Source organism: Protopterus annectens, chromosome 6.part0, assembly GCF_019279795.1.
Source record: "Protopterus annectens isolate FY-2018-M chromosome 6.part0, PAN1.0, whole genome shotgun sequence".
In the NCBI taxonomy this organism is placed as follows: Eukaryota; Metazoa; Chordata; order Ceratodontiformes; family Protopteridae; genus Protopterus; species Protopterus annectens.
Window position 1 is genome coordinate 928,670,252 of NC_056737.1, and position 24,284 is coordinate 928,694,535.

Below are 24,284 nucleotides of genomic sequence, written 5' to 3' on the forward strand. Positions count from 1 at the left end.
TTTTGAACATTTTTTACAGTAAGCAATAAAACAAAATGTATGAACCATTAATGACAAAACTACCTATTTCAGAACATTTTACTCATAAATGGCTACTCAACTTCATTGCAGTCCACCAGTATCAGTCAATATGTACAATTTCTGCAGAACTAAAAGTCATCTGAATAATTCCACATTAAAGACTTCTGTAATTAATGAACAGGTTGTTGCTCGCAAACAACTTTACATTTCAGTTTTTCATTTACAAATTCAGTGCCTGCTGCTCCTTGAAGAATAAATTACCCATGTTACATAAAACAATATATATATATATATATAATCTATATATATATATATATATATATATATATATATATATATATATATATAATATATATGTGTTGATAAGCTGGTAATATTGCAATAGGGAATGGCTGGCAGACCAACAATAGGTTAATAGCTATTAGGCATCTCATCCAAAGGAGGACACAGTTAGGACCACAGCACCCCTTTCCTCCACTTAAAGAATACTGCAGTACCAGCAATCCATCTACATAGTGTGGGAAAAGAACCCACAGCCTTCTACATCAAAGCTTAGCATACTCTACCTATTGTGCTACTAACAATGCTTTCAGATTTTATTGAACAGACACTGATGGCCATTTGCTAAAAAAAACAGTTACACATTGAAAGCAGCCTTAGCATGAGAAATGGTGAAGTTCTCTTCATTGAAACTCACAATTCCTTGAAAATGCACTGGAACTCTTAAGCAGTCTGGTAGCTGGTATAGAGGATTCAGGCTCTTTTCTCCAGTAACCAAGGTACAGGGTTTCAACCTGAACAAGTTGATCAACTAACCTGTCATCCCTAACTATGGTATTTCACACATAGACACACACACATGCACACACACACACACACACACACACACACACACACACACACACACACACACACACACACCTTACCAAAGGAAGATATGTCCTCCGAATGAACATCTCATTTGAAGGAACCCAAGCAAGTTTAAATTCTGCATATGGAAAAAAAGCAGAAGCAGCAATATGAATGTTTAAAATACGCATGCATCGACATACACAGAGAAACAGTGAAAATGTAGATGTGCATGTGTGCATCCACTCAAGCACAGAGACAGAGTGCATTCTTAAACAAAAATGCTGTTAAAAATTCAGCTGTATAATTAAATTTTTTTTAATTAACAATTAAATGTTGTGGCAGGCCTTGCTGGCCAGTGTGCCCCCCTCATCCAATGGGCCCTAGGCAACTGCCTAGGTCACCTAGTGCTGGATCCAGCTCTGCATACAAGTTTGAAGTGCATGTCATTCTCTTACAAGTGACACATATGATGCAAACACAGTGGAACAAGATAAATAAAAGATGGTTACTTAGCAAAATAGCCCTCAGATAGGGGGTGTAATTTTAATTAAAATGTATTTACTGAGACTGTTATTGACTCTAATTCAGATATGGAAGGTAAATGGTGCTTTATAATTGTTAGGATTTTCTCCCTGGATAAACCAATTGTTATATTCAACCTATCTACACCTTACTCCTACCAACCCCCCATTTTCTTAGAAATATTCAACATACTCTCTAATTTTACCAATTACTTTATTATTGCTGGTGACTGGAACTCTGTCATTGGCCCTGTTTTGGATAGATCAGCTAAACATAAATTAGAGATGTTAACTCCTCCTTAGTCATTTTAGATATAGTGGAAAATTACTTACTGTATCTCATAGGAACAACTATACATTTTACTTCTTTTGGGATAAATCCTAGTCAAATTAGCATTTTTCTGATTTCTAACTATTTATTCAACCATATTGTAAATATCCATAATGATCCTAGAACCATTTCAGATCATTACAAAATTAAACCACACCTCAATTTTGACATTAACTTTCCTTGGCAAAATAATCAGTGTTCCAGTAGGTTTTTAATAACAACCTCCTTAAACAAGATTAAATAAAAAAACAATCTATCTAGAATGCCAACAGAGTTTCATGAAAAATTCAAACTGATTATACCAAATTAGATATAGAATGGGCCTCACTAAAAACCCAAATCAGGGGGTATCCTACTGCAAAAAAGAAAGCTAAAAAATATGAAAACAACTTAAAAAAATGAAAATGTAATCATTGTTCTTAACACAACATCATAATTCCACTAAGGAAGATGAATCTTAGATTAAAGTACTGTAACAAGAGTTAATACTACTGTATACCAATTGATTATCAGCATATGAAAACTGAACATTAGCCTGTACTCAGAATGGGCTTAGACTCCCTCCAAACTCTTGATTGATTTGCTTTCTCAATAGATGTGGCCAAAGCATTTAATGCAGTTAATATTCAATTTCTTTTTGCTGAGCTTGATGCATTCAAAATTTCTACTTACTATACTAATTTTCTAAAAAAACAAAACAAAACAAAAAAAAAAAACTGTGAATACCTAGAACCAGATATACACTCCACAAATAGGGCAAAGAAAATCCTTAGCCCAATTTTCTGAAAAAACATATATCATATTGCATACATCAAGCTACAAATTAATAAGCTAATTTCAAAGCCTATCTCTCTAAAGAATGGAGTGATGCAAGGATCTCTTCTTTCCTTGTTATGTATTTAATCTTTACTTAGAGCCTTTGTTTTTATACCTTATTCAGAAAACCTACCATACTATACCCAAATGCAAAAATAGCAAAAATGTGTTTACTACTTACACTGATGATGTTAATATACCCATTGCTAACACTAATACAGATCTTCAGAAATATTATTATTAGCTATCAAATTATACTCAGAGGTATCCAGTTACAAAATGATAAATCCATTTTATATACATGAAATCTGGATCATAGCCCCATTAGCCTCAGTATCATAGGAGACATTCAAATCAAAGACTCTTTCAATTACTGAGGGATAAACTTTACTAGCCAAGATATGAGGAATAGGTCAAAAAATATTCAATCAGATATAACTAGATTGGCTGATATGACATTCTCTTTCCTATCCAAATTGGCCATTATTAAAATGAATATTTTCCCTAAATTACTATTTTACTTTTGATCCCTCCCCAACATATAAATTAATTTCCAAAATCTGATAGAATTAAATATCTAACTGCACCCAAACAGGAGGTTTAGTATTGCCATTTTTTATTTATATTATCTGCTTAGTAATTGCATCAGATTTTGGGATGCAAGTAATTGGGACTGCAAAAAACCTAAATGGACTCCTGAATTGATTATCATGTGGTGTACATATTTATCTTCTTTAACCTGTAATTTTCAAGAAATTAAAATCAAGAAAAGACATGCATTTTTCTTAAATATGGCTCAATCTTTTAAACATTTAATGAGCTGGATTACTTGCTCTGATTATTTTTAATTAGTTGAACTTATTAATTTAAACCCAGACTTACATTTGAATAATTGTATGATTAGCCTAAATCAATCCCCACTGCTGAATGGGAAAATGTATGCACATTTATTCAAGACCCCTTTCTCACTGCTGAATCTGCTAGGAAAAAATTACTCCCAAAGGTTACCTACCAATTTTGAATCAAATCACTTATTTGTTTAATGTAAAACTTCATATTTTACAATTACTACTATTACCTTTCATGCAGAACAAAGCTTTATCTATAGCATATAAAATGGCCTTAAATATCAGATTTAATAACAGCTATATCTTTTCTGTAGTATGACCTTCATATGGGTGCAATTCCAAATGACCAAACATCTGTTTAATTATTCTATTTTTAGTTTAATAAATCTATTAATTGCAAATAGTCTACATAATTATGAACAGCACTTATATTACTCCTACCAAGAAAGCAGACATGCTCCCCAACCTTGAGGTGAGTAAATAAATCAAACATTTTGCACACATTTTGCTTCTGCAAATACACTAAGTCATTATCATCTACTCTTTTCAAGAGAATCAAATACACTATTTCTGTAATTGATACATTTTCTTAGGAGCTAGTCTTACTTCACACACCTTCCAATAACACACATAGAAATATCTATTCAATCTTATAATAATAATAATGCTTTTCCATTTTGAAACTATAGATTGCACATCACGGGGTTAGACTTTAAATCCTTAAATTGGGAACAGTTTAGTAATGTAACATATAAACATCTTAAGATTTTTAAATTCATGCCCATACTTTATAAACATTATACTCAAAATAACCATACTACTACTACTGTGAAATTACTCCTACAAATTTTATAATAACTCAACACTCTTCTAACACACATGCACATTAATTGAAGACTATCACACCATTATCTCTGTCTACATTTATCCTTTGCTTTCCCCCTGACTCATCTTCCCATTTCCTTTTATTTTCATGTAGTCAAGCATTTGTTTATTTTATACACATAGTGTATAGTTTTTTTATGCTGTTATAGTTATTTTGTGCTTAGGTTTTTGGTATTTGTCAGTTCCTCAATGTTGTTTTTTTTTGCATACTTCTATTTATGTCTTATCATATGTCATAATTTTGTTGTAAAACAATTCTTTCTTTTTATAATAAAAACACATTTGAAAAAAAAGAATCAACTTGTTGAAAATTTACTACTGTACACTAATATAGTCTTTTAAGTTTAAATACCGTAAAATAATCAATACACTTAAAATTAATTTTAATACTTATTTTTGTCATTGATTCAACAGGAAGTTTTAAGAAGAGACACCAGTGCCAATATAAAACCCTTACACGCCTTAGTAGAATTAGCACATCCCACCACTGTGATTATAATAACTAAGTTTTTGAAGATTAACTGAATTAGAATAGAGCAGTAGGAATGTAATTGTTGCATTTATCTATAGCTAGCCTCTGCATATTATTTTAGTGAGCAAGAATATTTTAGGTGAGAGGTAGACCAGTGTAATTCCTAAAACCTAATGACAGTCCATTAATGAGGTGTCCCAGTCTTGACTGGTAGCAAGCTGGACATCAGTTGTTTGGAACTGTGAGAAAAGAAAATTTAAATGTAAGGAAAACCCTTTTCAGCAGAATGGGTGATAGAGATTTTGACCTCGCTTTTCATTAAAATAATTATTACACATTTAAACAGTTTAATTGTGATACCAAATACCACAAATTCAGTTTCACAATTAAGTTACATTGAAGAAAAAGTGCAGTGTGTGATTTGCTTTTTAAGCACTGTAGGCTTCAATTAGACAATGCAGCCTCTAGATCTAACATGATAGATATCAAGCAACAGACAATAAGGTTGGTGCTATAAATGTGAATGACTTAATGAAGCTATATTTTATCCACTGATGGCAGGCTATTCTGTTACACTCTGTCCAAAGCTGGAGAAAGCCATTGTAAAACTTTCAGTTGGGCATTGACGAGTGCTGAAACACATCTGTGATGTTTTTGATGGCCTTATGGTTTGTTGGCTTCATTAAGGATGGACACTAACCCAAGTGTAAAACCTTGAAAATTAACATGCATTTGTAGAGCACATTTGTCTGGAGAACAGAAAGGCACCCTGTTATAGTTTATGTAATAAAGTGGTGTTTCCTTTGGTAGGACTGCACAGGAACCTACATTCTATATTTTTTGCAGGCTAAGCATTCTGCATGTTTATTCTTGAGGTCATATCTGTTACAGGCAGAAGGACACTAAAGGGTTTTGAGCAATGTTCCCTTGCACAGACTGGCCTTATTTTACTTCATTAGATATTAGATGTTTTGCAAATAGGTGTTATAGAAATATTGTTTCTTAATCAATTTTGGGTGCAGAATGCTCAGGAGAAGTGAGAGAGCTATAAAAACAAAGAAACATGCTGGGCTATTGTTGCAGTTTCAGGACTTCCACGTGCTGGACATATTTATTGTCTGGTTAGAAAGGACATTGGTAATAGTTTATATTTACTATATAAAGAACATGCATTATTCAGGACTTCCACGTGCTGGACATATTTATTGTCTGGTTAGAAAGGACATTGGTAATATTTTCTATTTACTATATAAAGAATGTGCATTATTCAGGACTTCCACGTGCTGGACATATTTATTGTCTGGTTAGAAAGGACATTGGTAATAGTTTCTATTTACTATATAAAGAACATGCATTATTCAGGACTTACACGTGCTGGACATATTTATTGTCTGGTTAGAAAGGACATTGGTAATATTTTCTATTTACTATATAAAGAACATGCATTACTCAGGACTTCCACGTGCTGGACATATTTATTGTCTGGTTAGAAAGGACATTGGTAATAGTTTCTATTTACTATATAAAGAACATGCATTATTCAGGACTTCCACGTGCTGGACATATTTATTGTCTGGTTAGAAAGGACATTGGTAATATTTTCTATTTACTATATAAAGGACATGCATTATTCAGGACTTCCACGTGCTGGACATATTTATTGTCTGGTTAGAAAGGACATTGGTAATAGTTTCTATTTACTATATAAAGAACATGCATTATTCAGGACTTCCACGTGCTGGACATATTTATTGTCTGGTTAGAAAGGACATTGGTAATAGTTTCTATTTACTATATAAAGAACATCCATTATTCAGGACTTCCACGTGCTGGACATATTTATTGTCTGGTTAGAAAGGACATTGGTAATAGTTTCTATTTACTATATAAAGAACATGCATTATTCAGGACTTCCACGTGCTGGACATATTTATTGTCTGGTTAGAAAGGACATTGGTAATAGTTTCTATTTACTATATAAAGGACATGTATTATTCAGGACTTCCACGTGCTGGACATATTTATTGTCTGGTTAGAAAGGACACTGGTAATAGTTTCTATTTACTATATAAAGAACATGCATTATTCAGGAATTCCATGTGCTGGACATATTTATTGTCTGGTTAGAAAGGACATTGGTAATATTTTATATTTACTATATAAAGAACATGCATTATTCAGGACTTCCATGTGCTGGACATATTTATTGTCTGGTTAGAAAGGACATTGGTAGTAGTTTATATTTACTATATAAAGAACATGCATTATTACTTTCTTGCAATTTGTATTTATAGCTATTTGGCTGAGCCAGCTATGTGCTATTGTTAGATCTTTAGATAAGATGGATTTTATATAGTATTTTGGTTTAGTAAAGGATTATTACATTATATAAATGTCATAATTAGGTTTTTTGCAAGTTTAAATTACAGCTAGAGAAGACCATAGGAAATGTAATCTACAGCTGCACTCAGTTTTACCCGTATTCCTTCAGGGGTAGATTGGTTTACGGAAGCTATGCATTTAATCATAGATGGCAGGCCATTCCACTAGGAAGGACAGTCTAAATAAAAATTAGATGTTTTTCACTTGACTCTGACCAAAGCTATGAATTTCACCCAGCAAACACCCCTAAAAAAATGATTTTATATTCTGCACCAGAACCAACCTCTTAGAAAAAGCAGTTAATTGTATTATTCTCCAGCAAGTTGTTACTATCCACTGCCGATTTCTTCATCACTCCTAACCTATGTTTTGACCTTAGTTTTTCCTTTCAGATATTTCCTTACCTAACTACAATGTGACTAAAGCTTTGCATATGTACACTTAGCAAGCAACTATCTCCAATGCCTTTCGAACTAAAAATAATGCATTTACTTAGGTATACTGTTACAAAGCATGCATGTTGTGTGATGTATTGGTTGTATTGGTTGATTGAGTATGCAGAATACTCTACTTGATTGTATTATCTGCAAATGTAATGCTGCATTGTTTACAGCTATATGCAGGGTTTTATCTCACAGCACCCCAGAGCTGGCCTGAAGCAAGGGACTTCATTAGGTCAATGTAAATTGTTTCCTGAAAAATTTTCAGAGTCCATATGATTAGAAATATTTGTGAGTAGTCAAGTAGTTATTCAACAACCTTTATAAAAGTCACATTTTTGTTTATATAAAAGCCTGTGTAGGTCACATCAGTTTCTCTCCAGGTCACACACCACTCTCTCAAATACCTTTGAAAGTGGGAATGTATGCAAGTTGGCCTGTTTGTCAATAAAACACTTGGATGTCTAGCTTTAGGAAAATGACAAATGATAGGTGATTTCTACAGGCCAGGAAGAAGCCTATAACAAAGTATATGCTAATTACATATGGAAATAGCACAAAATAACAATGTCACAGCAGCCCATAAAACCTGTTTTGCAGTGGTTTGAAATTTATTTCTGCTATTGGACGTATCTGTCTAAATGTGACAGACTGAAAAAAAATTGATTGCCAATTCAAAATTATTTTCATCTGTATATCCCTGTACTTGATTTCTGGGCTTATTATGTTCTAGTTACATGCTGAACTTTTTTGTTCAAATACTTTTGCCACCATTGAAAAGGATGTTGTTAACTGATTTCCATAAGACAAAGTAATGTCAGTGCAAGCTTTTCCTTCATACTGTCTAGTTTTACCTCCTTCCAGAAAGTATTGAGATTTTCAAGGAGAGATGATTGCCTTTGTTTAAGGTATAGAGAATTAACTTTCTTTGTAAGCCAGTGGCGGCTAGTGACTTCTAATCAAAGGGGGGCTGCAGGAGACAGTTGATGGGTGGGGCCCACAGGAAGGGGTGTGAACAACTAGAAAGGGGCAGAGCTATGCTCAAAACCACAAAAACTGGAACTTTAATTAAATACACTGCCCTGGGTGCCAAACCATCATTAGGAGAGTTCACTTAAGACAAAATGAAGTGTAGAAGAAAAAATATTCAATGCATTGGCTACATGACAGCTTACTTAATATCTAGATGAAAAGAAAAAAGTTGTGAGGCATGAAAAAATAAATTACTTTTTAAATACATTACTGGAATGTCAGTCAAAATCAAGTATAAAAATATACACAGCCCTTAATTCAAACCACTTCTCCTTGCACTGCAGTTCTAATTATAAATTATATTCAACTTTATAAAAGTACCAAGTAACTTACTGAAAGTAGCAATATCTGTGATACCCCCACTTGTAAAAATGTTTCTTATCTAAAAAAGACCAGCTGCCTGACAACAACTATCTACTTTTTTCATGGAGAAAACACGATCAAAGTAATAAATGAACAGCAAACAAGAAACAAGCTCAAGATAATTTGCTTAAAGGATTACTGCACAGGTTATGGACCACACATGATAGATTGGCATTCTGTTTAGTTTACAGGTAAAGCCTGCAAAGATGACTGCAAGTCTCCAACAAATGTAATGAGCTTCTGAAAAATACTGTAATCCTATCCTTTTTTACAAGTACTGTCATATGCATTCAATACCTAAGGCTTATACATTATCTAGTTATGCAAATATTCTCTGCATGGCAACAACAAAAAGTCTTTCAGTGTTGGTAATTCTTTAACAGTATGCTTATTAAATCTTACTTGCATCTTACAATCTCAGACAAGCTTACCTGATGGTCATTAAAGCATTGCTACTTAAACACAGAGCAACAGGCAGTGCAACAACATGCATTTTCTGAATAATAAGAAGGATGCATCAACAGTATAAAAATATGACAGAAAACCAGAACATTCTGCAAAATCAAAGACAGATGAAAAGCCACTGTAGTACTTGTGTCTACCTTGGATGGGGGAATATTCTGCACACTTACACTGCATAACTACACCTTGCCTTGCTTGGACACATCCAGTGACACTACATTGGGGTCGATGGGTGCAAAATGTATGTCACAATTTGAAATGTCTCTGGCTGATGGTGATGGCCCTGGCACATTTGTCATGTCTCTCAACCTCAGAGCAAGAAATCTGGGCAAAGCCATAAATAGAAGTGGGACAAAGGCCCACAAATAAGGACAATTTTTAAATATTGCTCTTATAAACTTAGAAAGATAATAGAATAGTAGTTATTGCATTAGTATGAATTTTCTGAAGGGTATGAAATCTGAAACTCAAATGTCTGTCATTATTTTCTAACTTCAGTCTTTAATGATTCGCCACTAATTTGCCAGAAAACTACAATTATTATGAAAAACGGACCAAAAATGTGATGCAAAAATACAAAATAGCCACACAATACAGCTGGAAACCTGCCAAAGAAGGGGCACTTTTTTAATATTAGTACTGTTTAGTCGAGCAGCTGACAAAATAAGACACCCTACATAGATTTCTGAAATAAAAGCAATCTATAACTCTGATCATTACAATTATGTATTAATTGTAAACCCTCCACATTTTCTTCCAAAATTGCCTTTCAACCTCTTAACGCAGGAAATTTGGACAAGGCAAATATAGTGGGGGAACATACAGACAGTACTAAAAATTGGTCTTATATAAACTTAGACAGTTGATAGAATAGCATGCATTTTTATGAAGAGTATGAAGTGTGAAACTCAGTGTCTGTCATTATTTAGTGACTTCATTCCTAAATAATTTGCCAGAAAACCACAAATTTTATGAGGAACAAACCAAAAATAAGAAGCAAAAATCTATTCATTCTGTGAAAATCAGGACAGTTGAGAGGTATAGTTCAGCCAGGGCTGTCTTTGAGTTTGCCACCATTCCACCCATACAAAATCATGGTCAAATGGGGCCTCCCCCTTGCAGCCATTCCAGTGTCCTATTACTTAGCTATTTCACCCAATTTACCATAAACACTATAATGTGCATACTACTTTACTTTTAAGATGATTTGATTTTCATTTAAAAGTTTTATTTTACATTTTACAGCACAAACACTAATAGACATCTGCTAAAGAAAGTAATGCAGTCTCACAATGAAATAGCATTAGCATTAACACTTCTCTGCACTTGAAACTCGCATTTATTGAAACAGCATTGAAACCCACATTTAAAGAAAATACATCTGACCAGTGGCAGATAAAGACTATCTTTGGGCTATTTTCAAATCATACACCCCTTGCGCATGAAACATAATTGTGTTTTGATACACCTTTCTGACTGTATTAAATTATATTCCTTGTATAATACAGTACAGTTGTTAGAGGGCATTTTAAATTTATTGTTTTGAACATTTTTCCAGTAAACAATGAAACAAAATGCTTGCACCATTAATGACAAAAATCCCCAATTCAGAACACTTCCATCATAAAAGTCTACTCAAACGTCTACAATCCACCAGTATCAGTAAATATGCACAATCTCTGCAGAAGTAAAAGTCATCTAAATAATTCCACATTAAAGAGATCTAAGAGTAACTAATGAAGAGGCTGCTGCTAGCAGACAAGTTTATATTTCATTGTTTCATCTAGAAATAAAATGCCTGTTGCCCTTGAGGAATAAATTGCCTATGTTACATAAAAAATGATAAGCTAGTAATATTGCAATAGGGAATGGATGGCAAACTGAACAGGTTCATAGTTACTATGTATCTCTACCAAACAGGACATTCTCAGGACTGCAACATCCACACCCTTTAAAAGTACAACACAGTGTAGTATCAGCAATACATATACATAGTGTGGGAGTACAACCCAAAGCCTTCTGCATCAAAGACAAGTACACTACCTGTTGTGCTATTAACAGTGCAAGCAGACTCAGCATAAGCATCACTAAGCTTCTCTTCCCCTGAAGCTCATAGCTCCTTGTAAAATCCACTCAACACTCAACTGTATCTCTCAACTTTGCACCACATGAGCACAAGAAATCTGGAAAAAGCCAAAATTTATTTGGGGGGGACAAAAGCCCAAAAACCAGGGACACATTTTAAACATTGCTTGTATAATCTTGGAAAGTTGCTAGAATAAAATGCTGTGCTACCACCTTGCATTTTCACTGACAAGTCTTAAACCCAGGACCCTGTGCAGTACAGGAAGAGGAACATAGCACTATGCCAAATCAGCTGTTTTTTGAAAGACAGGAAGACTAAAACTTAAATGGTTATCATTTAGTGAATTAATTCTCACCATAACTCTCAACCTCTTAGCACAAAACACCTGGACAAAGGCAATAATGGGGGAATACAGCCCCCAAACATATTCAGTGAATTTATTTGTAACTGCATTGACTTCTGGTGCATCTTTAGACTGATGCCTTCTTTCCTAATCCAAATTGGTTAAACAGCAGTCTGGATTTGAGTTCACGTATGTACATATGCGCAGAGTTCTGGGATTCGAGTTCCGAGCACGCATGCATGCGCAGAGTTCCGGGACTCACTAATTATTTTTATCTTGTTTTTTCTTTTTTTTACAGCTGGGGGGGCTGCAGTCCAATAACACCATTTGCGTTAATTTGCTAGCCCACGATATTCATCCCAAGAGAATTAGTTTTAACAACACTTAATTGTATAATGTGCATATTTTATTTATATCCTGTGTGTTGATTAACCCCTAATAAATGTGCATTGTAGAAATTGTTAATGCTGCTGTAACATGAACTATGTTAAGAAAAAAACATATTATATAATTTGTTTCAATTTTTAATGAAATAGTGCCAAAAGCACCCTTACACAAGCATCGCTTTGTCAAAAATTATTAACAGTAAAAAACTAAGCTAGAGTATTTTTATGAAATAGTGCAAAAAGTACCTGGCCAAATTCACTGCTGTGTCAAAAATTGCAGCCACTGAAAAGATAAACCAATATTTTTCAAGACAAAAACAATGTTATTAAATGTAATGAAATCTAAGTATTTACAAGTCTAATTCTGTATTCTGAAATGTATAAACATATTTAACACATGCACTAATTCATATAAAAGAGTTAGCAGAAGCCCAGTTTTATATTTATCAGAACTATTACAATTATGGTGACCTTAATAAAATAAATATTCAGATAGAATAATTATCGAGTAGGAATTATGCTGAACTGTCATAACTTGGCAAGAGAGATTCATATTACTTAATGATGTCTGATTTAATGCTGCGTTTACAAAATATTACATTAGACTTTTTATGCAGCATGAATTTCCCTGCCAATTAACCAACATTAAATCATTTCTGTTTAAACAAGAATCGCTAATTTGGTATTGTAATTCTGATGGGAAATCTGCATAAATACCATCACTCCTTGCAGAGAAATAACTGCATATGCCCTTCTAAAATGAAAATGCTTAACAAGTCATTTCTATACTTGACATTAAGATGATTATTTTAAAATGTAAATTCTGACTAAAATGTCGTAAATGTCTTCATATTAACAATTTCTTTTCTAACATTCTGGTACAGAGTGGTAGAATAAGAAAGTTTAACATTAGAGAAATAAACTGGTAGGAAATTGCTGCATCAGCATAAACATGAAATAATTTTGCAGTGTTTTATGAGTGTTTTTAAAAAATATGAATTGATGCAGATGCAGTGAAGGTATTCACATTAACTAATAACAAAACTCCACATTTGCTTCATCACTGTTACGTTTTATGAATTAAGTTGACAAAACCTTGAACTGGGAAATAAAGACAGGTATAATTCTGACTGACCGGGTTTCATCATAAGAACAAAGCTCAAGTGATAAAATTTTCAAGCCAGGAGGAAATAAATTAAAAAATAAATTCTGGCCACCAGATAACACTGCTATATATGTTCATTTAACTTACTAAAATTATAGAATCAAGCCAAATGTACAAATGTACTTATTTTGGTATAATGTGTGGTTCTTATCTCTCTCTCTCTCTCTTTCCATATGTACATGTGTGTGTATATATATATATATATATATATATATATATATATATATATAGATGGACTGCATTTGGCCTAAAAGATCTTTGTTCAATCTGTTTAGTTGACCGAGTTTGGCAGGGGGCTTGTTCTCCTTTAAAACATTGTGTTTTGGAAGTGGTTAGATTTTGTTGATATTTTGTGTTTAGATATTTTGGAGTTCAGATGTCTTTGCTACTGATATTTTTGCTGCTGTTATTATGTAGTTTAAGCTGTTTTAGGTAGACCCATATACCAACTCCGAGATTGCACTACAGTGAAGAGAACAGTACATTACCCATTCTGTGCCATTCTCTTCACTGTAGTGCGATCTTGAAGTTGGTATATTTTAGTAGCAGTGGGTGTGGGGGTGCAGAGGGGCTTGCCCTCAGCAAAAACGTGAAATAAGTTTTCATGTTTTAGTTTTTTATTTTTTAGTTCAATGTTGCAGAACTTCGATCCTCTGGTCCTCGATGATCAGAAGATCAATGTTCTGCAATTCTGATACTCTGAAGGGACCCATATATAGATATATATGTGTATACACACACACACACACACACACACACACCTATAAATATATATATATATATATATATATATATATATATATATATATGTATATGTATATAATAATTTGATACATATGATATATGTGTGTGCTTATTTATGTATGAGTATGTATGTGCAGATACAGTAAAACATGTAGTACAACTTGACTTGTAATCTCACAATATTACAGAGAATCATTCTATATAACTCCAAAGAGCATAATCGATCTTCTACAGAATAATAAAAGACAGAACTTTTAGTTCTGAGTCTAGGGCACACACACAGCTTTTAGAAAGGGTCCCCTTGGATCTCCATTATCCATCTCCAGAAATCTTTACCTCAGACAGTCCCCAGGCCAATTAGCTGACTGTCCCAAATGGATTATTTTCATTAGTATTCATGAATATCAGTTACAGCTCTTCCTTCCCATGACTCCAATCCAAACCATAAGGAACTGGTTTTGTAAAAATGTTGCTTTAGCTAATCCATTTTTTAAACACACCCTTTCCAATAACTGACTCCATTAAATAATTAATTAAACACTAATCTAAATTCTAGCGATTACACATACTGACCTCTCTGCCTATAAATCCTACAAAGTAAATGAGCCAGTTATATACTATGTATAACACTACATACACATTTTCTCCTTCCCACCCTTACTCACGTGTGCAAACCCTAAACCTGGACCTCACCCTACCTTGTCCATAACCCTGAGTCTCAACATTACTTTATGACAAATCCTTTCTGTAACAGCACCACTATTCAGATGATTCTCAATGTGGGTTTTATAGCTGTGGTTTACTGACAGTGTAATTTACAGTGTCAGTAGCACAACAGATAGCATAATAGGTAGCTCACTTCTCATTGATGCAGAAGACTCTGGGCTGTATTCCCACACGAGGTCGATGGACTGCCTCATTGCAGTGCAGCATAAGGGTTGGTGTGGGGAGATGCTGCACTTGTGGTAGCTCAGGTGGATGTAATAGTTCCCACATCACCTTTTGAAAAGATCATGGTAAGTTTCTTGATACCCTGGCCATATTTCCCCTAATAGTATAAATATGACCTCTGGTCTCCCCTGAAAAGAGGCCACTAGCCTAGTGTGACTAACCTGGTGAAGAAAGAATAGATACAAAATAGTGGAAGACAGGTTATCAATGTTTTGTGAGTTAGTTGCTATTTTTGTTTGTAATTCATTTGCGTATTCACTCTTTTTTCTCCCATTTCTGTGTTATTCTTTTGCGTTGTCAAGCAGTCATGCTGTGTGTGTGTGTGCGTGTGCGTGTGTGTGTGTGTGTGTGTGTGTGTGTGTGTATATATATATATATATATATATATATATATATATATATATATATATATATATATATATATATATATATATATATATATATATATATAGTGAGGGAGAGAGAGAGAGAGAGAGAGATCCCCTTCAAAGGATCAAAAGTTTAGAACATCGAATCACTGTTCTGTGAAGACCAGATGATTGAAGCTTTGATATATTGAACTTTGTGAATGGAGATCGCCGTTCAGTGTGGAATGGGATCTTTACCATTCTCTTCACTGTAATGTGATCTCAGAGTTGGTATATTTAAGTAGTGGGGTGTGCAGGGGGGCTTGCCCCCTGCAAAACATGAAATAAGAAGTTTTCGCTTTGTAGATTTTTTTTTCTGTAAGGTTTGATATTTCAGAACTTCAATCCTCTGGTCTTCAATTATCTTCATTGATCAGAGGTTCAATGTTCTGAAATTTTGATCCTTTAAAGTAGACCCATATATATATTTACATATAGATATGTGTAGGTATATATATATATATATATATATATATATATATATATATATATATATATATATACATATACATATATATATATATATATATATATATATATATATATATATAGACTATATAGAATTGATTGTTTTACTAGGATACATGAAAAAGCATGTAGCTGTATTGCTAATGAACATTGCAGCAGTATGTTGTCATTAATCTAGACTAATAAGCCACCATTCGATAACTCCTTCATTCTCACTTATGTTGCAGTACACCTAGTGATTGCTTCTGGGATCCTAATAAGATAACCTGTTGCATACTTTGTTGCTAAATCAGTCTTTAATGTAGTACACACATTTTTGAATCTTCTCACTTTAAGACTTTTAATGAAATGTGTTCCTTGCATATACAGTCCTACTCTGAATATTACATCTTTACATTGCCCTGAAGTGCTTTCCTGTTTTTCTTCCCCCCTGCATATACAGTCCTACTCTGAATATTACATCTTTACATTGCCCTGAAGTGCTTTCCTGTTTTTCTTCCCCCCTCGCCCCATTCATGAACATTTTTTGTTATTCTATTTTTTATAGATAAGTAGACTAGATTGCTAAGGACCATTTTTATATACAAATAAGTTGCAATAAAGACAAATACAAAGTAATGACAACATTAAATAGCAGAACTTCAAAACAGATGTATTTTATATCACACTTATACTCCTGTGCCTACTAGCTATAATGTCACTACTGGTTGACAATTTGTTCTGCAGTGTGGCAGGATTTCTGTTGTCCATTCATTTTCATTCAGGGTAGGAGCATCAGGAGTCCATTGACCCCCATCAGTTGAGATCAATCTAAGGCACATCCAACTTCCAAGCAGATAAAAGGAGTGTGTCTATATGTCCCTAACACCTCCCTTTGGTGGTGATGTGAGCATCTGCATTACTACAGAAGCTACCTATGCCCCTATGTGACAGCATACATGGTCTCACATAAACACCCCTCCTGACCTACTACTTTTACTAGCTTTACAGACCATGTCCTTGTCTCTTCTTAACTGATGACCTGTTTTGGGTAACAGCCCTATGTCTGAAGAGAACCAGCATCTGGAAGCCACCAAATAGGTTCAAAGATTCATGGGTAAGTACTAGACCAGCTGTCCTTCTGGACCATTTCATGCCTAGCAACTTTACTTTTATGCTCAAATGAACCTATCCCATTTGGTTAGAGATTGAGTTTACTCATCTCATGGTTGATAAATGTATATTACCCTTAATAAGAATTATTGTGATTATACCATGGATAATTTTTGGGGATCCATGCATGGTAAAACACATTTAGGAGCTGCCTCTGTCTGTTAGAAGTACAGGGGACAATCCTGGTGTAATTTTTCTGTTTCCTACCCACAGATCCAAGTTGCACTTGGATATTGACAGGGATGAACTTTGTTTTATGTGGATGGGGAGTCCATTACAGAGCAGCGGTATCCTCTATGAGATATACCTGTACCTCCAAACCATTCTGTTGATGTTGCTGAAGAGGTTCAGATCCTTTGACTGAGTGTTTCTGATGACATTTGACTTTTTGATGTACATTAAATTCATCAGTATTAAGTCAGAGGATGTTTTTTATGCCAGATACAGGCCACCTCTTAGCAGTCTGTAGGATACCGAGTATAGTGACAGCGCTTTGAGCAGGTCCATGTAGGACATGTTGTTTATGCCTTATCTTTTCAGTAAGGTATCTCTGTGGGCATTCCAGTTGTTTCATGAATCTGGACAGATACATGCCAAAGTGCTTGTAAAATCCCCCCCCCCCCCCGGATGGGTCAAGCCTGTTCCATATCTTACACTGAAGCTGCCCCAGTGCCTGATCCACTAATGCAAGTCAGGTCACTCTACTGCTGAAGTCCATCAGCTGATATTGGCTTTACACAATCTGTGACCCCAACAACAACATCATGCAAAACAGCAGGTTGCTTCCCCCTGTACTGCCTCATGGTGAGGAAAAGCAAAGAGGCATTCAGTGACCTGTTCCATTCTATGCATGAAATGACCAGTGACAGAGGATTGGATATGGAGACCACATGCATCATAAGCAGATATGAAAAATCAGCTGTCTAGGCAGCCCACCAGAACATCCAGTGATACAAACCTAAAGGGATCTGACTTTGACATTGCTCAGGAGCTTTGGCAACAGGTTCATGGCAATGATTGCACTACTCTGTAGAGTATCTGCCGCAGAAGAAACTGCCTGGCTGCCTGCATACCTTGACTTTTGTCACTCAAGTTGAGGTACAAACTTGATAAACTACTCCCAGATGTCATATATCTGAAGTTACAAAACTAGTTCAGCAGTGTCTAGAAAGCAATTACGTGTTGGGCATGCTCTGTAAATGTGCCCTCAGAATGTCAGAACATAAACAAATGTCCCTTGCATACCCTTCTAAATTCTGAAGTTTAGTAGAGATCTGTACAAAGTACATGACCAAAAGCCAGAACCCATTTTATGTATGATGCAGGATGCAGAGAATCTTTCTTGGTGCTCAGTACATCCCACTGTGGTACAAACTCAGCGTTTTAGTCCAGGAACAAAACAGGATGATTAAGTCAAAACAACAGATCAGAGGTATACAACTGTGATCTAATGGGCATAGGAGCACTGAGAACACATAGGAATGTGCCAGAATAATCACCAGCACCAGATATGTGAATGCTGCACAATACCTCAAGACTCGGTGCACACTAGGCCTTTAAAAGCAGTACACATCCTTAGTATATCATGTCCTCTCCCACAGCCACTGCATGCACATAACTCAGTGTTTGCAGAAGTATCACACCTGGACCACTAGTACACATATAAATAAATAGCACGTTTCAACTGCTAATTAAAAAAAATGACCATTTGCCAGCTCCATCCCATTATAGGTAGTCAGGCAGTGCATGCATAATATCCATGAGCTTCAAAAATAGGTGTAGCATGGAGCCAGCTTCAGAGCAAAGAGAGAGAAATTATTGATAACAACACAAGAGACCTGAGGTCAGTTAGTGACTTGGTCACCTGTAGGAGCTGGCCGGGAGACTGAAAGTGAGTGGCTGCTAATGTCTCACCAGTCTGGAGTCTGTGCCAGCTGAGCCCATGTTGTCACGGTGTTTAGCACCAGTATGCAGAGGTAAATGTGGCAAACAGAGTCACACTTAAACTTGAGGACTTTAATGGTAGGCTTGGCAGAGCCATCACTGGTGATGCTCCCAAAGGGGAGTGGGCACAGCATGCCAAAGACAAACACGCTGGCCCACTTCTTACCACCTGGCTCTCAACAAAGAAAGCTTATCTGGACTCACATCTGTGAACACATGGGCTGTAGAGCTCTTGCCCAGTTGGGTAATGCATGGCTTCTGTGGCCACAGAACAAATCGTCTAATGTGGTGTATAAAGTAGAATCATTAGCCAAGGTTCCAGGTGAAAAAAATACAGATTTAGTATTGGCAAATACAGTTAATTATATCCTGAAATTTGTTCATAATCACAAACTGTGCAGCACAAGCTACTGCTATATGGCATATGTCTGGGAAAGACTGTGCCATAGATAATTACTGGCTACAAATTATCATTTTATAATGATATGGATTTGTGACAGTTCAGCGATACCCTCTTGATCAACAAATGCTATCAAAAATGTTACAGATCACATTTTCATGACCAAATTTGGTGCTGCAGGGACAATGCATACCATAAAGTCAGTTTAAGTCATCAGTACTGTAACAATACTTTTTCCTTTCATAGTGGACTCTCGAGGTAGATATAACATACTATTGCTGTCACATTTTCTGCAGCATGACATTCCCATGAATCTCAGCTCTGCACCCTGTCGTGGCTATACAAACCAATCCTGTAACTATTATCTTATTATGTGATTAACTGTGCAACATAGGGTGCAGGTGCAGAATTCCTACTGCAGGCCAAGAGGCCAAGCTGCCCCTATCACTGTGATATCAGCTGTACATGTCATAATTTGTATATCCCTCTACTGATGAGATTTCTGTGGTGAACAATGTGGTGAACAAGCAACATCTGTCCAGGTTTGACTTTGTGATTTATGTGATACACTCTTTATGAATCACAAACTACCATTTCTGATGTTTTGCAATATGCAAAGACCCATACACTGATTAATAAATGACAGCTGATTAAATTCTGGTAATCCTTATTTGAAAATGACATTCAGTAAGAAACAAGTATGAAATATATACTGTTAGATTAGGTGATCTTGTCTAAATGTCTCATTTTATTTAATTGTAAATAATAGTTGCATATATTAGAAATACTTTGCTGGCCTAATACTTTTTTGGTATTTTTCTAGGTTAGCATCAAGCACAAATTTTTCCAGTCAAGCAGAGAGGTAAGGAATTTCTTGAGTGTTTTTATTTTGTTTCTTTACCCAAGTTGTTGATACAGGGGCAGTGCATACCATAAAGTCAGTTTAATGTCTTAGTAGTGTAACAATACTCCTTCCTTGTATAGTGGGCTCTCAAGGTAGGTTATAATAATACTACTATTCCTTAAATAATCGTATAATCCTTATGAGCATCAGGTTTTTCAGCTAATTGGCAATTTTGAATATCCATGACTTGTTTCGTCATTTTAATGGACAATTTCAGGCCAATAAAGCAAAACCTCACTAGCTGTGGATATGCATATTTCGGCCTTGTTATGACCTCGTCAGCACAGCACAAGCAGAGTGTTTGACAAAGCATAATAAACACAGGGCTGTTATACCCAGCTGATGTCCATTATCATTAGGGCCACTGCAAAAATATCCCAAATAACAGATTATAACAATAAGTGGAGAAGGTCACTGAAAAACCAATCAGTACAAAAACAAATGGAAACTCCAGCAAAGCTAGAACTAACACTGAGTGACCTCCCAAACCTCTTGTATCAAAGGAACATGGGATATATGCAAATGACCATTAGGAACATCAGGTGTTTCAGCTAATTGGCGATTCTGAATGCCTATGACTTGTTTCATTATTTTAATGGACAATTTCAGGCCAATGAAGCCAAACCACACTAGCTGTGGATATGCATATTTCGGCCTTGTTATGACCTCATCAGCACAGCACAAGCAGAGAGTTTGACTAAGCATAAGAAACAAAGGGCTGTTATACCCAGCTGATGTTCATTATCATTAGGGTCACTGCAAAAATATCCCAAACAACAGATTAAAACAATAAGTGAAATGGTCACTGAAAAACCAATCAGTAAAAACCAAATGAAAACTCCAGCAAAGCTAGAACATCCACTGAGTGACCTCCCAAACCTCTTGTATCAGGGGAAAATGGGATATATGCAAATGACCTTTATGAACATCAGGTGTTTCAGCTAATTGGTGATTCTGAATGCCCATGATTTGTTTCGTCAGTTTAATGGATAATTTCAGGTCAATAAAGCCAAACCCCACTTGCTGTGGATATGCATTTTTCAGCCTTGTTATGACCTTGTCAGCACAGCACAAGCAGAGTGTTTGACAAAGCATAAGAAACACAGGACTGTTATACTCAGCTGATGTCCATTATCATTAGGGCCACTGCAAAAATATCCCAAACAACAGATTATAACAATAAGTGAGAAGGTCACTGAAAAACCAATCAGTAAAAAAAAATGAAAACTCCAGCAAAGCTAAAACTTCCACTGAGTGACCTCCCAAACATCTTGTATCAGAGGAACATGGGATATAAGCAAATGACCCTTATGAACAGTGGAACTCAGTGGAAGTTCTATCTTTGATGGAGTTTTCATTTGGTTTTTACTGATTGTTTTTTCAGTGACCTTCTCACTTATTGTTTTAATTTATATAAATGTATGATTGCCTATGTAGTAAGTGATAGTTTAATAAAGATGTTTCTTGCTTAAAAAAAGGCAGGAATTTAATAATTTCTGTAGTTTTGCTTAGGTTATATGATATATAGCAATATATGTGAAGTATAATGTTTGTTATGTTAATATAGTTTGATTATTTTTATATGAATGCAAATTTGCCCATGGCACAAGTAATAATTCAATAAAGATGTTTGGAGAAAAAAATTTTAACCTTCCCATGTTTTTTTTTCCCAAACTGCCTTAACAGAGTTTTCGTCCCATAATATAGAGAATATATTTGCCATATCCCCTTTATATCATCAGTACAGCCCTAATGCATCCCGTTCCATTTAAACTCACCAGTGACATATACCACACCTGTGCAGGAAATGTATATGTCCCTTATACACCTTTGTTGACAAACTCAACTCTGTCACATTCCTAGATTCCTTTCTCCATTGAGAAGAAATTCTGAAGCATGGAGTGATATATTGAGGACTGTACAATAGACAAGACAGAGTTTAATGAAAATCAGTGCTCCAAAGGCCTGACTGTACTGGTCACTGGCAGATCACTTCCCTGTATGTGCTACTGTATACAATGGGCTGCAGACTACTACAGACATGACAGCATTTAAGAAACAACAGTAACACTGACTTTTGTAGTAGAAAATGGATATACCTATATGAAGAACGTTTCACCACTGCACTAATATGTGAGACCCTGTGCAGCAGTCAGATAACTAATGATACTCGCTAGAATATCAACGCATAAAACTACCTACCATAACTCATATAGCTATTATGGTGTCAGATGTTGTTTTTGTAGAATGTGATAAAATGCCGTGGAGATTATACCTAGCATCTAGATGTATGTGCACACACACACACACACACACACATATATATATATATATATATATATATATATATATATATATGCGTGCATGCTCTCTCTCACACACACACACACACACACACACACACACACACACACACACACACACACACACACACACACACACACGTGTACACACCTGTTCATGCACAAACACACCAATCATTTACCAAGGTGATACATAGGTTCATAGATTCATAGGTAGGTACTAGGCTATCGACCCAAGGGCCTACATAAGCCTAACCAACAAGGTTCCCTGGCTTACGCCACCAAAGAAAGTTATTTACCTGTGCCACTGTCGAGCAGAGACACAGAAGTGATCCCCGGGGTGTATTTCCTATTTCCCATCCACTCATCAAGATTTTTCTTGAAGAGTGCTAATGAAGAACTTTGCTTGACATAGATGGGTAGCCTGTTCTAGAGTATGGGAAGTCTCTGGGGCAGGAATCTATCCCTCCAGCATGTCCTGTTTATTGTGGTGACAAGGTTCTGGTCCCTAGAGCATGTAGCTCGGAGGGATTGGGATTTCTTTAGGTGTAGCATGTCCAACAGCTCTGGGTTTGACATAGTTTTATATGTTAGGCAGAGATCATCTCGGAGTAGGCAATATGCTACGGAGTAAAGCTGGAGTTTTTTGAGGCGGTCAGTTAGGGAATTTGTTTGAGGCCAGTAATCCTCTTTGTGAGGTACTTCTGTGGCCTTTCCAGCTGCTGCAGATGTCTTGTGAGGTACATTCCAAAAGAGGTGTTGTACTCGATAATGGGTCTAATGAGTGTTGAATAGAGGGGAACAATGACCTCTTTTTTTCCTGGATGAGAACCCTTTTATGACATCAGTGTATCTTTTTTATAACCTCTTTTAAAAATGGATCAATGATGATAACTTTCTATGTATTAGGAAAGGCTAAAAGTTCAAGACATTTCAAAAATGTAACAGCTGTTGAGTTTATCCTAGTTGCTCTTAAAACATTACACATCTCATTAATTATGGATTTCAGTTCAGGGACTTTATAATTTTGACTGTTTTGCTTCGATGGAAAAAAAATTCTTTGGAAATGTTTTCTCACTATTTTGCATTTTTATCTTTCCATTTTGGTAGTCATTTTTAATGTTTCCAAAAATATGTCAGCCATTCCTTATTTCTTATATACTATTTGTGATACAATCATTACTCCTCTTCCCAAGGGATATTAGCTTCCAGAAATTTCAACTATTATTACTGTGTACAGCTTAGGGCATTAATTCACATTTGCATTTCGCAATCATTTACTCCATATTTTGTATTTTTTTCTGAATAGTCATGCATCTTTCATCTCTATTCATTTTCCAACTCCATTTTGAAATTTTAATTAAAAGGAGATAATACTATTCTTTTTATTCAGACACTTTTGTAGGTTTAAGGTTGCTTACTTTTTACAATAATGTTTTTAAATTCCAGTATTATGTATGATATATCTTGGGGGATATATATATGATATTTCAACATTTATCCTTATCTCTTTGAAATATTTATTTAGCATTCCTTTATTTGTTGACTTTTTTCCAAAATATATTTTAATGGTAATTGTTTTTATTTTCCATATTTCTATGAACTT

General features: G+C 35.2%; 1 protein-coding gene across 1 annotated transcript in view; it reads left to right on the plus strand.

Moving 5' to 3' along the window:
- Nucleotides 1-24,284, plus strand: part of UNC79 (unc-79 homolog, NALCN channel complex subunit) — a 1,772,232-nt gene that overhangs the window by 1,045,887 nt on the left and 702,061 nt on the right. The window contains exon 36 of the mRNA XM_044074575.1: nt 20,295-20,333. Within this exon, the coding sequence (XP_043930510.1) occupies nt 20,295-20,333 (39 nt within the window). The remainder of the gene's footprint in view (nt 1-20,294; nt 20,334-24,284) is intronic.